At 35.5% G+C, this 15,047-nt stretch overlaps 1 protein-coding gene across 2 annotated transcripts in view; it reads left to right on the top strand.

Annotated features, from left to right (window-relative positions):
* The window catches only part of SPATA17 (spermatogenesis associated 17), an 88,389-nt gene that overhangs the window by 32,006 nt on the left and 41,336 nt on the right, over positions 1-15,047 (top strand). For both annotated transcript variants that reach the window (XR_006020245.1, XM_042051626.1), the window contains exon 6: positions 2,684-2,807. Coding sequence is in view for 1 of the 2 variants with exons in the window: in XM_042051626.1 (XP_041907560.1) it covers positions 2,684-2,807 (124 nt within the window). In the remaining variant the exon portion in view is untranslated. The remainder of the gene's footprint in view (positions 1-2,683; positions 2,808-15,047) is intronic.

Here is a 15,047-nt window from a genome sequence, read left to right as displayed (position 1 = left end):
ACAATCTGGTAAATTCCCATTGATGACAATGGGAAACATTTTGCATCCCATTATCATTATTTCTGGAAAACAAATCTATACTTTTGACATTATTTGTGCATTTTAATCACCACTTGTGCTCTAAATCAAAAAGCCTCCATATTCACTGTTAGGAAGAAGTACCTCAGTATATAGGAACATGAAGAGCCTGTAGTAATATGTTGAGAATTATTTCATCAGTTGTAGATAGGGGTACTAAAGCTGAATAGAGGGGTCTGTAATCAAAAAGGAATAGTATTAAACATGTAAACCATGGATCATGCACTTTGATATTGAAGGTAAAGTGGCATAAAATAAAAGAACAAAGTTAATACTATATGTATTGTCTATTTATTCATTTGTATGTGATTGATGGATATAGAACAAAGAGTTTCCTAGTAAGAAATGCTTATGTACCTACATATAGTGACTCTGAAATCTGTACCTTGAGGACAAAGAAAGGTCGCCAATCTCTCCAACTCCTAGTTCTTTGTCAAAAATGGACACAGTTAATGAGGTTTGTTTGGTACAGCACAAATTCTCAGACACAGATAGAGATCCTTTCAATGGAAACAAATTTGTTTGGCTTTACCAGGTTACTTAGCGATTAATAATAGCCTTGAGATGCAGGTCAGAAAGGTCATCGTCCCTGCTTGCCAACACAATCTAAAATGTGCAGCTACTCCGGCTCTGCCGGCTTTGAGGCCCCGGAATGCTATGCATAAAGTAAAACAGGCTATTTTCCAACTTCTTTTTTCATATTAATAAGCAATTTTCAAGAGAAGGGTGGCAAAATGGGGGCCATGCCACTCTAAGTAATTCATTTATTTTGCAATTTAATCTTATGTTGGAAAAAAATTACACTGCTGCAAAAGCATAGCATGGTGATTTTTAAACGTCAGTGTGCTTCATAAGTAACCTTGTATGAAATATTGTATTAGCAGCCTTTAACAGTAAACTGCAACAAAAAATATTTGCAGAGATTCAAAAATACCTATGCATCTTTTCTGATCTGTATTTCCTTTTCATTCTATTTCACTTTTATAGTTAAAATAAAATGCTTAATTACTTAATACTTTACTTATTTTAATTGATAAAATCTTGAAAGATAGCATGAAACAAATAAAAGTTCTACATTGCAACTTGTATTTAAGAATCTGATGTCATAGTGTTCGTATTTGTAAAGCAATTATTGCTCTTTCACATATTTTGATGAACTAATTTAATGATAATTAAAATACTAAGAGTAAGTCTGAGTTCCAATCTCAAAAACACTTTCAGGAGCAATATGACTTTTCCATGGGATTATTCATATCAGCAAACTTATCCATGTGCATATTTTGACACCATTTGACCCATGTCCTCACAGTGTCTTATTTGGCACTCATTGAAACAACTGAGACTATTAATGTGGACCTCTCTAAATAATCTGTTTTGCAGGAATATTTGAATTATCTAGTTATGTGAATAGTATTTTTTTCTTTTTATTTTATCATATAAGCACATACTAAAGAAAAAAATACTAGAATTTACTCAATTATCTTTTTAGCAATCTAAATGCTTGACTGAATATGCTTGGTGTCTTTGGCACACAGGTTAATTTGAACTAGCCATTTTCTAATAACAAAAATAACAGATGTTAATCAAACTAACCTTTTTTAACTGGGTCAAAAAATTCTATACACGTGCACTGTGCACAATAGCATGGAATTTTGTTTCTTATAGAGCATTAATTCACTCTACAGTTTGCATAATTTATGGCAAGCCTGGCTCTGAAAAAAAAAAGCCATTGAGGAGTAAATCTATGCCCATTTTCTGTTCAAGTTTTTCTGTAAACATTCAGTTGAAATCATGAGTTTTCTCCATTCTTTAAAACCTGGTATTAGGTATAGTTCCATATTTCTTTTATGATGAAAGGGTTTTCTGCAGAGTCACACATTTAGATGTCTCTTTGTGTTCACACCTCTGTCATGAAATGCTTCATGAAGCAGTTTCATTCCTGGTTCTTGTGGTGGCCTGTACAGCTCCCATCAAACCAGAGCAGGAATGAGATGTGCAAGAAGCCCAATGCCACGGAAACTCCTCTTAAGGACAGTGTATGCATGAAAGGTTCCCATCCAGTTTCCTCTGTGCCTACTTTCTCAACCTTACAAAAGGCTCAAGGATCCAGGAGTGAATGTCATCTCTTATCCCATGTCTACTCTCCTCTCTCATTCCATAAAATCACCCCTGGCTGCGGATCAGGAGGTGGTGCAAGACACTAGCTGAAACATAAGTGAAAAACTTATGTTTTGAAACCATTTTAAGGAAAATCACTGTATTATAATAGCTTCCACTTAGAAAAATTCAAAGTAAAAAGACACTTAAAGGCAAATAAAAGGACATATATGGATATTATTTTATCAAGCTGTAAGCACTGTGAACCTGTTATATATATACTGTTCCTACTTTTGATCACTTTAATCCTGTTTCTTCATAGCTATATCCATGTAGTATCCTACTGCTGTGGAACTGAAAGAATAGTAATTTTACATTCCAGTGGTGTCAGTACACTGCTAATATATAGGAACAGAACACTGTGAAGCTATGAGAGGGTTAAAGTAAAATAGAACAGTAGCACGTCGTTTACTGTTATAATATAGTTAGCAGACGTATTTTGTTACAGGAGTGAACTTCAAGAGTATGCAGAAATGAAGGAAAATGAAGACAAAATGAAAGACCTAGAAAAGAAAGAAAAGGAAAAGAAATACCAAGCCCGAAAGATGCATTACCTCCTTAGCACCGAGCAGGTTGGTAGACCTATCCCTGACAGCTCATGCAAACCACTTGGGCCCCCAGCCTGACAGAGATAAACTAGCAGGCTGAATGGGACATGACTTGTTGAAAAGATATCACAAAGACACTACTTCGAGTTCAATTTAGTGCTTTTCTATAGGCAAGAGCAGGTACCATGACTATTCTGTGACAGTAGCTCATAGAGGCGGCATCAGCACTGCTGGCAGAAAGAGTCCAAGTCAGCAGTTTGATCTGCCACTGTGATAACACAACATGAAGGGCATAACCTCGCTTTAAAAACTCATTTTGACTGGCTTATTGTTGTGTTGTTGCACTTGTCAAGAACTAACAAGTTATTAAGCTGAGAAGAGATTTCATTTTTTTTCCCCTTTTTTAATTGAGCTAATGCTTGGGTTGGTGCAGTGTTCTGCTTGTTTTTAGGATAGATTATAAACGTGGGTTTTCAGATAAAGCTTGTCTTAGACCTTCCTGAATCAGCTTATTTAGCATGATTGTTTTCACTGAAAAATGCCTCATAAATTTTAAATATTTATTATTAATTTCTATTGTATCTATATAACTGGTATATTATTCCAAGCTTTCTTATGCAAGCTGCTTTAAACAGGCAGGTAAATATGCCAGTAGATATACTTATGTAAAATTGATATGATTGGTAAAGCTTGTGGGTTTGCCTTTTCATTAGTCCTCTTTTGTGAACTTTCATAAAAGCAGAAAATGATTTTGTCTCCAAAAGTATTTGTTAACTGGTTGTTCTTCATATGGATATGGAATTAATATGAAATGTTAGTGTGAACTAAATGCTTGCTTTTTGTAAGTTGTTAATTATAATCTGTGCGTAAGAACTGCTAATCCTAAAGAACGCAGGAAAAATACCATGACACTTAGTGACAAAATATTTAATCTTCCCTTTTGTTTGGGAATCATTTGTGATCTATCCTGTAGATAGAAATGTGGTTTGATTAACTGGATATCAGTTATGAAAACTCAATGTGTAAATCAAGTTTTTTTTTTTTTTAAAGCATAGTATAATATAAGTAAAAAATAGCATAAAAATGTTCCCAGTGGCTATTAGACAAGGAAGCTAGTTAATGACTGAAATCAGCTCACTCTAATTTATTTTTCCACATGTAGATCTAGGATATTAAGAATAATCTGCACAGTATCTTATATTATTTTAAACTGTAGAAAATTGGGAATTCCTGTTTTGAACAGTACAATTTGTGTAAACAAATTCATAAACATTAATATGCTTACCTGGAGTACAAAAATTGTCAGGTTAGAGACACTGAATGACTTGTGGTCTAATAAGATTTTAGTAAGCTCAGTTCACCTCTAATGGTACAGGCTTAGCAAGCTGTAATGCATTTTAAGGAATGGCAAGTCGTTCCTCATTTCAGCCATCCACCTGGAGGACTGCTGGTAGAGGGCAGCAGTAACTGTTACATTCTGATGAATTTGGGTTACTAATTTTACAGAATTAGAATTAGCTAGCAGTGCTTTTATCTAGCAGAACAAAAAAATGCTTGGTTTCGCTTGCTGAGATGGTTTGTGAATACTGAGACTTAGAGCCCACAGAATTTTTTATTTATCACAGAACTGAGCTCCAAGAGCCATCTTCTTTTGCAGGTAGTATTTCAAAACATAAATAAGTGTAAATCAATGCAAAACCTACAGACAATCTGAAAACCAGCAAAGATATATTTGAAGTTAACTACTTACTGCAGTCAAAGTCCATATTCCACAACTGCACATAGTTGTAGAATATGATATCTTGCTAAGATACAGGGCAAATTATTTCCGTGCAGAATTTACTGGTTTGATGCTCTGAGTCTGACATTTTACTCTCTAAATGTCTGGTCTTCTGATCTGACTACAGCTACATCTTACTGTTTTCAAAGGATGGTTAATTGGATTACAGAGCAGGGACCATTCATGTCTCAGTAGAAACAGGCAGCAAAAGTCAACACTTTTGAGTGAGTTAAGGAAAACGTATCATTTGTAAGCAAGGCACATAGCAAATGAAAAGAGGACATTGATGAGCTGCACTCACTGTAGTTATGCATTACCTAAAGCCCAGTAAGTTACAGAGATGACCTGCTAAAGTTTAGTTCTGCTCCCCTTCCTGCCATACATAACGAGGTGCAATGATGGAGCTGAGCCACCCCATGCATCAAGGTTTCAGGTGTTCAGGCAGGTTATATGGACAGCATTGCAAAATCTGTATTTGCAATAATGGTTTCAAATATATCCTGCAGTTTGGAATATTTTTGCTTTAATACAGGCAAAAAGGGTGAGAAAAGGGTGTTTACTTATTGACAGAAAGGAATTCAGGAGTTGTTGCTCCTCAATTTTTGTAAAGAAAGGCATGTCAAGTTTCATTCTTCTCTCCCTACAAGCTGAAGCCCACAACATCTCAGAAGTGTGTTTATATATCTATATCTCTATATCTGTATCTTTATCTGTATCTTTATCTATGTCTATGTCTTTATCTATATACAAGGTGTTCCCATTCCTGATTGCTAACATTGTTTTACTTTCAAGAAGTAAAGCTGAAGAATGTGAGTGTCAGAAATATACGGGGGTGTCTGGTATGGACATAATAGCATGGCCTATGATTAAGTCAATGTTTTGTCCTTTTCATGAAATAACTTGCTATTCAAGCATTTATTTCTTTCATAACTATTACCTTTATAAAGAAAAACCACTTTCTGGTTGCTTACTGCAAGAGAGTCCAATGTGAAATACAGCAAGAAATAAATCTATAAGATGGCAACTTTGGGACTTCCAAAACAAATTCAATCTTAAAAATAAGATTCTCTGTACTTCAGGTTTTAAAATTTTTATATAACACAATTCTTTTCTTATGTGTTTTTACCTTATCAGTCTGATAAATTTTGACTTTATGATGAACATAATGAAAAAGATATATTTAAGAAGTGTTTGTTAAGAATATTTCTTATCATTTCCTATTGGTAACACAATTTGTTTTCATCGTTTTTACCTGTTTTATGATGAACTGAATTGTGATTTCTTATTGAGACATGAAACTTGCAATAATTAAGTTTTTCTTATTAGTCCAAAATCACAGTATGCTATTTCCACTACAGTGGTAATGATCCCTTTTTTCAAATTGTCATTAATAAATTAACTACTTGTTAAATGTGGTTTTCCATTATAAACACGTTTACCTATGCAGATTATTATTCTATATCCCTGTAGTTCCTGTTTTTGTATTAACAACCTTCACTATAATTGTGTAGGTTCTTACTTCTGCTCTTTGTCATATTTTCAAGGCCAACATTTGTAGTAAGGGCCATCCCCTGCCAAGTGTTGACAAATGACCTTTAAAGTCAACTATGGAGAGAAGCACTGAATATATTCATAGCACTTTGTAAAAATGGGGTTGAAGAGCCCACTTGTGTTGAAATATGTGGTTGCATGATTCTGGTCCTTGGTATTTCCAACCTTTCAAGAAATTTTACAGTTGGTCTTTGTCTTACAACAGTGATTAGAGTCAGTACGACAGTCTAAATCTGGAGATCCAGTATCAAGCTAGAATGCAGACCTGTATTGTTTTCAGTATCTGCTGACAGAGCAAGCAGCAATGCTGAGGTGATTCTGTGAGTGGGAGCAGGTGCATCAGCACCTGCAAGTCCACAGTGGGATGGGGAGCTGAAGCCAATGGTAACAGAAATACAGAGCAGAAGTTGTGTATGCCTTGTAAAGTACTGAGTTCATGAAAAGAGCCCTATGGAAACAGTGTTCCAAGTGCCGCAGCTGAAAAGGCCTTCTGCTATTACAGTTTCTCCTGTCACTGAGAAAAGGACTGGAGGATCAGCAGAGCAACAGATCTTTTCCCTGTAGTTTTTTACTGTATAGCAAACAGTTCTGGGTGAGGTAAAAGAGAATTTTAATTCTCTTTTCTCCATTTCCTCTGTTTCTAAACAGATAAACACAATTACTTTTTGTCAGACAAAATAAATGTACAACTAGTCCAGGAAGCCAAATTTCTTTTGAGCTGCAAAAGCTTGAGAGCTTTGTCACACAATTGCAGAACGTATTTGTACATTGTTGATAGGGGGATGTTATACATGCAGCAGTTAAGCTTATCATTGCTGTGGCTGGTGGACTGAGTCACAGCCTCATTTCTAAACCTGGACCTCCTGCTCTGTGATAAATCATGCTGAGAGTAGATCAGCTAATACTGGTCCTCTCTTCTCTGGGAGCTTCTGTTCTATCTGAAAGCTTTAACTATTGAGACCTTAGAAAAATTAGTCATGCTGTTACGTGTGTATGTCTACTCTGGATTTTTGTATAGCATTTTCTTTCTGTTAGCCCCTGACTAATTAGAAGACCTGATTGAGTTATACTGAAGACTCCTCTGGCCAAGCATTCTATCTTTGACAGTGGCCAAAAGCATGGCCTAGGGAAGAGGAATAAAATGGAGCAATGGGGCAATATAATTACTATCAAGAATATTCTCTCAGTTTCTAGCAAACAGTAGTTGAGGGACTTGTAGTTCTTAGTTGTACAGCTTTCTATTTTTGTAATATTTAGATTTTAATTTTTTGCCTCTGTATTCCTTCAATTCCTGCCTCTCTTAATACCCAGAGAAGGAATAACCTAGACAGGGAGAGTGGGTTAAGAGATCTGGCACTAACACTAGCTCTCAAGCTGTGCTTCCTTGGAAGACCAGGTTCACTCATTCTCCTTGCAGTGTTGTTTTGCTCATTCATGTTCATTTCACAGCTTTGCTGTCTCTGGTGTTCTGTCACAGGAGCATATGCAACTGTGGAGTGCCTTATTCCTTCTCCACGATTTCATCTGGTTCAGGGGATTGCCTCCGCCACTCCAAGCAACACTGAAGTCCATCACTTTGCAGCCCTCTTTAGCAGGGTGACAGTTTTCCCTGCTGTCCTTTGGCAGTTTGTGCACAGATACCGCTCATAAGCTCCTGGTAAATTAGAGCTACAAGGGAAGAACAAAATCCATGTGTAATAATAGGCCCTTTTCATTGTAGAAGTTTTAGAAACTATGACATTCCTTTTAGTAACAAGACACAAGTTCTGGTTTTGGATCATAGTAGTTCAGTTTTCAGTGCCTGCTTGACTGTGTCGCCATCTCTTTCTTGAGTCCAGGCTAATGCATGTAGGTATGTGGCTGGTATTGGCCCACATCTGTTCCCATTGAAATAATGCTTTGGAAATGATTACTTGTAAGGATATTATAGCTGGTGCTATAAAATAAGAAAGTATTTTGAATGGAACTATTCTTGACTGAGATGATCCTTCCCAGGGAGACATAAACATGTGAGAAAGTAACCCTTTAATAGGTTAGCACTATAGAAAACATTAAAAAAAAGGCCAAACCCCCCACCTTAAGAATAATGCTCTGTGCGAAGGAAGGAAATATTTGCTGTGAGTTACTCTCAAGTGAGTAACAGCAAAAACTTCTAATGTCAGCAACAAGAACCAAGTTTTTCCATTTTTACTGTCTCTGTGTATCTCCGTAAGCAATTCCACTTTAGGTTAATGGGAACCATTTAGCAAACTTCTCTGGATTCTGCATTAGGGCTTTTGAGTATAAAGGAAGTAAAAACATGCCCCAGTTTTTAATCTTTTGTTTCTAAGGCCAGTTTCATTTTGATTTTCTGTAGTTATTGTAGAACTCAAAATATCACTTCTATAATTTTTTTCCATATCTATTCAGCATTTGTCAGTTCCTAAGGTAAAATACTTTAAATTCAAATTCTATTCAGTGCTAAGGTATTCTTTTATTAAATTTTTCCTGTCAACAGAGATGGCAATTCATAATTGTTACACTGACTGCCTTTGTCCCCTTTTCACATTACTGGAAATCAGGAGTTAATTCTATTGAAGTTACTGCACTTATTCAGGTCTAAATGTCTAATGTTCTAAGTGAGAAAGAAAAAAGGCCACAAAATCCTTCCTGGAGCAGGATAATGAATATTCAGGAGGCACAACTGATTAATATGCTTCTAACCTCATGTGCTGTCCTGTAAGAACTTGAAAAACAATTGGTCTAAAATGACACTGTTTGACACCCACTCTGTCTCTGGACAGCTGGCAGTTTTATTCTTATAAAGGCAAGGACTCAGTGGATAAAGCCCTAGCCTTTGATCTTCAGAACCACAGTTTAAGAGACAAGGCTGCAAGTTTGGTCATTTGAGCTTAGTCCCGAGTGAACAGTCCACATCACAAAATGATTATACATAATTTGTTACTATTGGCAGTGTCTGTTCAGGAAAGGCCAAGGACTGAGCTAGCATGAAGAATGAATTAGCTCTTACCTTTTACATTTTATTTCCTCCCTCTTTACTGTTGTAATTTTATTATCCTGTCTCTAAAACATTCAGGGGATGAAATTATCATTCATTATAAGTACTAATACTTCCTGAAGATGAACTAAAATAGTCAATTCTTTTTTTATTCTAGGTGCCCCAATCAATGAACATCCCCACCTATCCATGGGTGTTTAATATCCACTCATCACTTCTCTGCCAAGTAGTCAGATGTTTCTGAGTACTTTCCAAAGCTTGTACCATAAAATATCCTATTTAAATTACAGAGGAGAGAGTGAGCTTTCTTATTTGTCAGACAGACTTGCATTTGTATGTGAAGCACTTCATGCTGCAGTGTTCTGTTTTTATAAAATAATATTTCCAAAGGGTTCACAATTTACATATGCTTCTGACCACACTTGTGACAGCTATGTTTGATCAGCAAGATTTCTTAGTGTATTCACTTCCCATTGGAAGCCAGATATATCAGTCTATTCACAGGTATTCACTCTAGGAAAATCATTCAAATCTTGTGCCTCATGGGGTATTGCACACACAATCTCAGTTCGCTTGGAAAGGATTTCGGTTCATGTTGCTCAATGTTTCTGTCAGAAAGAAGGACAAAGTAAGGTAAACTGAAAGAAGCCAGCAACTGAGCTGTTTCTGATGCTGAAAGACATTGTACCTGAATGCCAGCTCTAAATTCCAAAAATTACATTTAAGTGATTGGCACACACAATCAAAAATCTCTAGTTCTCTTAAAATCTGAGTCCGTCTCTTGCCCTTTGGGATAACTAATCTTGGGGACACTCAGAACTGTAATTCTGATACTCAACACAGTATCATGGTGATGTAAAAAAGAGGACAAGAGCTGGAAGACAAAATACATCTCCAAAATTTATCTGGTGCACATATCGCCAAAATAATTTAGTGCCAAAATTTATAACTTCCATAGATCTTCCATATTCTTTTCAATCAGACATTTTTGTTCTCTAAGAAATAGTGGTTATCTCCCTAGGGAGGACAAGTACAGTCAAAGCCAAAACTAAGATGGTGAGCATGGTGGTCTTCATGCCTGGAAAAGGGTAACTGTGGTTAGAGGATGGAAGAAATGCTATCTGCTGACACCATAACCTATATCTCGTATGCAAAATCCATGGCTGTGCACCATTTCAGATGTATTTCTTCCCAGTGTCAGTGAATAGAACTCCCCTCCCATTCACTCTTCTCTAAAGTCTCAGCCTAGCTCAGGTGGTAAGTAAAAGTGTTTCCAACAGAAATCAATAATTTCTCCTTTTGTCCCAGAAAACAAGACATTCACTTCCTATTCCTTAAAGATAGTCAGTGAATGAACTTTTAAGTTTTATCTATGACAGCATTTTAAACTCTATTTTTCCTAAAGGCTGCCTGTTACAAAATCATTTCAGTTTGTTTGATAACTGGTTAACTGTTCAAAGAAATGAAAGTTTGCACAAAAAAATTCATCTCTTATTAGAAAGAGCTTAACACACAATAAAATATAAAGTTTGAGTGCTGTTTTCTGGTTGATCCTATGCAAGCTTAGTTTTTAAAGGTATGTCCATGTAGACATGGCAATATTTCTCAGAGGTTCTTCTAAATAGCTTGTTACTAGCCATGTCACACAAAGCTTGATATTGTAGCATAGTGACATTTCTGTATCTACCATGAATTATAGCATTGAGCATTTCAGCTTTAGTCATTTAAAAATCCACTAGCTAGAAGGTCCCTGCACTTAAACTGTCTTTTTTAGCATCTGAATTGCATAATCCCTATTTGTGGTGATTTTTTCTAGACAACAAACTTCGTGCTCAATTCCTGTGGGCAGGATTAATGGTAGAGTTTAAAGGACAAGCTGTGTGATCTATCAAAAAGTGTGCATGCTGGGATCTTAGAAAAACATGACCACATTTTGTGTATTACTGTCAATTGTGGTGGCAAAAGGGTTGGATTGCTGCAGGGTTAGAAAACTGGTAAGACTGAGTTATATATTGAATGCTGACTGTGGGTATTATATGGTAAAAACATTGAAGAAATAATCTATATTGCAAGGAAATCACAATGCAGCACAACATCAGCTAAGTAGTTCACAAAGCCACATTCAGAAACAGTGGAACTCCACTGACATTCTTGCAATAGTTACTGGTATAAATTTGGTTGATGCATAGTAGTCCATCTGGTGTTTAACCAAGTTTGTGTGAGCTATGGTCTTGCTCAGGTAATTTTTTTCTCCTGTTATACTAGGAGAAGTGCATGCTAAGTAAGAGATAAGTGGGTAAGAAGAGAGGTTAGGAATGGTGTGGGAGAAGTCATGAAGATAAAATACCATACATGTCTCAACAGCAAACCTTCCTGTTGATTAAGAAGTGGCACTGATGGTATCCTTGCTTTAATGAGACTTCAAGATGAGTGATGTACATACCAATTCTTTTGTTTTTCAGCTCTTTGGCAACAGAATAGCATAGTAGTGAAGTTCTTTAACTTGCACTGTTTATTGAATATTCAGTGCATTTTTTTAGTGTCTGACACATACTGTTAATTTGGGAGTTGTGTCTGTCCTGCAAGGGACATGACAAACACTGTACATCTCCCTCTATTGTTTGCTTTGCTTTCAGTTTTTCCATTTCAACAATCTTTTAGTAAAGTCTTCATTGTTGGGGTTTTTTTCTGATTATGTCACTCTTTTCTACTAATTTCTGACTACCTTTACTAATCAGATGAACATGGTTTTGTTCCCTTATTATTCTTTCTCTTATACAATACTATAACTGTTCATTAAGCCTTCCCCTCATTGTTTATTGGCCTCATTGCAGACTGCTTTGTTAAACATTCTGCCACAATCTGAGTTTTTACTCATTGCCTAATCCTATATGTTTACTACAGCAAATTGTTTAATAAATCTGTCAGAATATATGTCTGTGAGGGAATACTCACATGTAAGCACAATGAAACAGACATAAGGCACAAGGAAAAGCAGTGAAATGTTACTTTTTTTTGGTTGCACCTATGCATTTTTGAGGAGTGAAACAATTCTCCATTTAGCAATTATTTCCTTGACAAAGGAAATCTCCATATGATTTCCATCCCTACCTGCTACAAAGAGCTTCTCCTCTCTTCTGATATGTTGTTGCAGGTAAATTCTGGTGTTACAAATTCAAAGATTCTAAGTGGTGTAATTATAAGGATTTTTCTCAATCCAGTTAGAAAAGGAGTGAATCTCAAGTAGATTTTTTGTAAAAAGCTAATCTTTTCCATTATGACGATGGCAGCAGATGGAATTTTAATTTTAAAGACATAAGTAATATCACATATGTAGGTATGTGTTTTAATGCTATGAAAACTTCTCACAAGCATACATATTTTTAGCCTCAAAATAGCTCTGTAAAGGAAGAAAATACTGGGTTTGTGTTTACGGGTAATTATTGAGACACAGAAGAATAAATTCACCTTCAGAGATTATTTTTCAGACTAAGTTCTCTAATTCCCACTTACCCAAGGTGGTTTAGAAACAGGTTTCTTTTCAGAGATTCTTATAATTTGTATATTATCTCACATTCAGCCTAGCGCTTCTTACAGAGAAAATAACAGTAACAGAATTTCCCACTCCTATTTTTAAAATAAAGCTATTCAGCAATTATGTTGTATTTTTCTGCTTGTTTTGAAATCAGAAGCCAAATGAGAAGACAGTAAGAGAACTTTGAATGTACTGTCCCTATGTTGTGTCTTCATGATAATAGTATTGTTTCCCATGCCATCACTCAGTCATTCAAGTTATTATTCCTGAAATAGTCAAGTCATCAAGAGCCTGCGTTAGAATTAGATTTGACAGAGTAAGCCTCAGTCAGAGAGACAATCAATGAAAGGTGGATGCATTTTTGGGATGCCTCTGCATCTGCTGGGTTGCTGTGTTTTGGATATTGTGCCACAATGATTCATGCAGTAAACTATGATTATATTTCTCTTTTATCTTGGCGCCTAAATGCCCAAGCAGTTGGTACCTGTTTGGAGACTCAATTACAGTGTTGTTTCCTGCTTAGTGCCTTGCAGGTTTAGAGGTTGGTTTTATGGTCTGTGGCCAGGATACCAGACTTGAATATTTCCTTAACACCTCATTGTATAGTCCATAAAATTGCTGCCTGGTTTACTTATACAAGTGCATTTAAACTGTGATTGCATTATTATTTTGATATCAAGCAAACATTTCACAGATGAAAAGGACTGAACCAAGCTTTACAGTCTGAAGGCAGAATAACAATAATTAATGCTTCTATTACTCTGTTTAAACAGAATATATATTAAGCAGAAGACAGGTAATTAATCCTGCTTGAAAGAAAATACGCTACTCATCACTCATTTATGAATTCTTCAGTCTCTCCATAAAAGCAGTATCTCAAAGAAAGGTAAAATACCTTACGTGCAATAACAGGCTAGGTCCTCCAGTTCCTATTTAGATGAAATTCCTGAGAGTATATTTTTTAGGGATTAGAGGATCAGGCCTGAAGAGCAGCATTAGCTCAGTGAGGACTGAACCTACATTTATAAAGCTGGGTGACATTTTTCCTATTGTCAGGCATGGTAAAGAAGTTTTATCTCAAACCAGAATGTTAAACCATACTATGGTATTTTTCCAACATCTGCATAAACTTGACAATGTATTTCTTAATTGTTAATACAGAAATCTGTTCACATTAGTTAAAAAATTGCAGATCGTTGCTAGTAGAATGCATTGTATTGTAGCTTAAATATTTTGATGTTTTGCATTTGAGTTCATGGACATAGTTTTATTATACTTGGTGCTAGAACAGTATTTACAGATTTTTTAAAGATGTTCTTTCTACAATAAATCTCATATTAAATATTGTCCTTTTATTCTCACTAAATATGAAATATTCTGACAGTCTGTAAAAAGCTAGTTATTTAGAAGTTTACAATTCCTTTTCTTTTACAGGCATGTTTGAAACATTATATAAACACTTATTTCCTTGTGAATCATTAATGTTTTAGGGTATTTCTTTTCCCTCCTAGAAAAACTATATCTGGGGATTAACAGGATTGTTCACTGGAATTCACGTGGAAGCATAACTGCAGTAGCTGAGAAATGATCATGTTTCCTTTTAGTTCTCAGCAAGAGTAATTGAATGTTGAATATCTTACTAAACGCTGGACTGTGACAGTGTGTTAACACTCCGACTATCTCCTAACAGCAGGGCAATTATTTGCTGAGTGGGATTTTTATAAATCCCCTGGCAGTAGTATGTCCTGATAATTATGATGAAGTGCACTGGTCAGTGTTGATTCAGCAATCCCATCTCTAGCAAATATTTCATTCACAGCTCTCCTTCATGCTTTTACTTTTATGGCTTTTAAAGATCTCTTACCTCTCATCTCAGCTTGCTTAGGTTTTCTTACAAATTACAATGGAGCAAGAAAGGATTTTCAAGTTAAGTCCCTATTTTGTTGAAGTATTTTCTTGCTCATTTAACTCCTCATTAAAAGACCAAAGTGAGAAAGTAGCACTTTATTTAGGTTCTTATTGTGATAACCACTTGCACAAGCTTCCTCCCTCAAAACTGTTTTTTTCAAGATGAAATTAGTGTTAAATGAAACATTTATATTCATGATATATGTTGATTATTTCAGAGTGGATATGAAAAATTAATTAAAATACAGCATACCTTTATTTTTGCTTAGTTAAATTACAGTAAAAATATGTAAATATATTAGAATACACTTTCTATTGACTTGAGGCTTACAATTTATCTCCAGCTCAACTTTGTCAGTTTTTAATTTTACATATGTGTAATTATTTGTGGCACAGTAGCTATGCTGTATCTTAGAACATATTTGGTTCGCAATTTTTTACATAAACTTAAAAAGCTCAGCCAAGATGTAGGAAAGAAGACTAAGAAATAAT

This window comes from Corvus kubaryi, unplaced genomic scaffold (genome assembly GCF_017639235.1).
Source record: "Corvus kubaryi isolate FWS band 111438036 unplaced genomic scaffold, C.kubaryi_AGA036_p1.0 76, whole genome shotgun sequence".
In the NCBI taxonomy this organism is placed as follows: domain Eukaryota; kingdom Metazoa; phylum Chordata; class Aves; order Passeriformes; family Corvidae; genus Corvus; species Corvus kubaryi.
The sequence above is the reverse complement of the archived record's forward strand: the minus strand, read 5'-3'. Positions and strand labels throughout refer to the sequence as shown.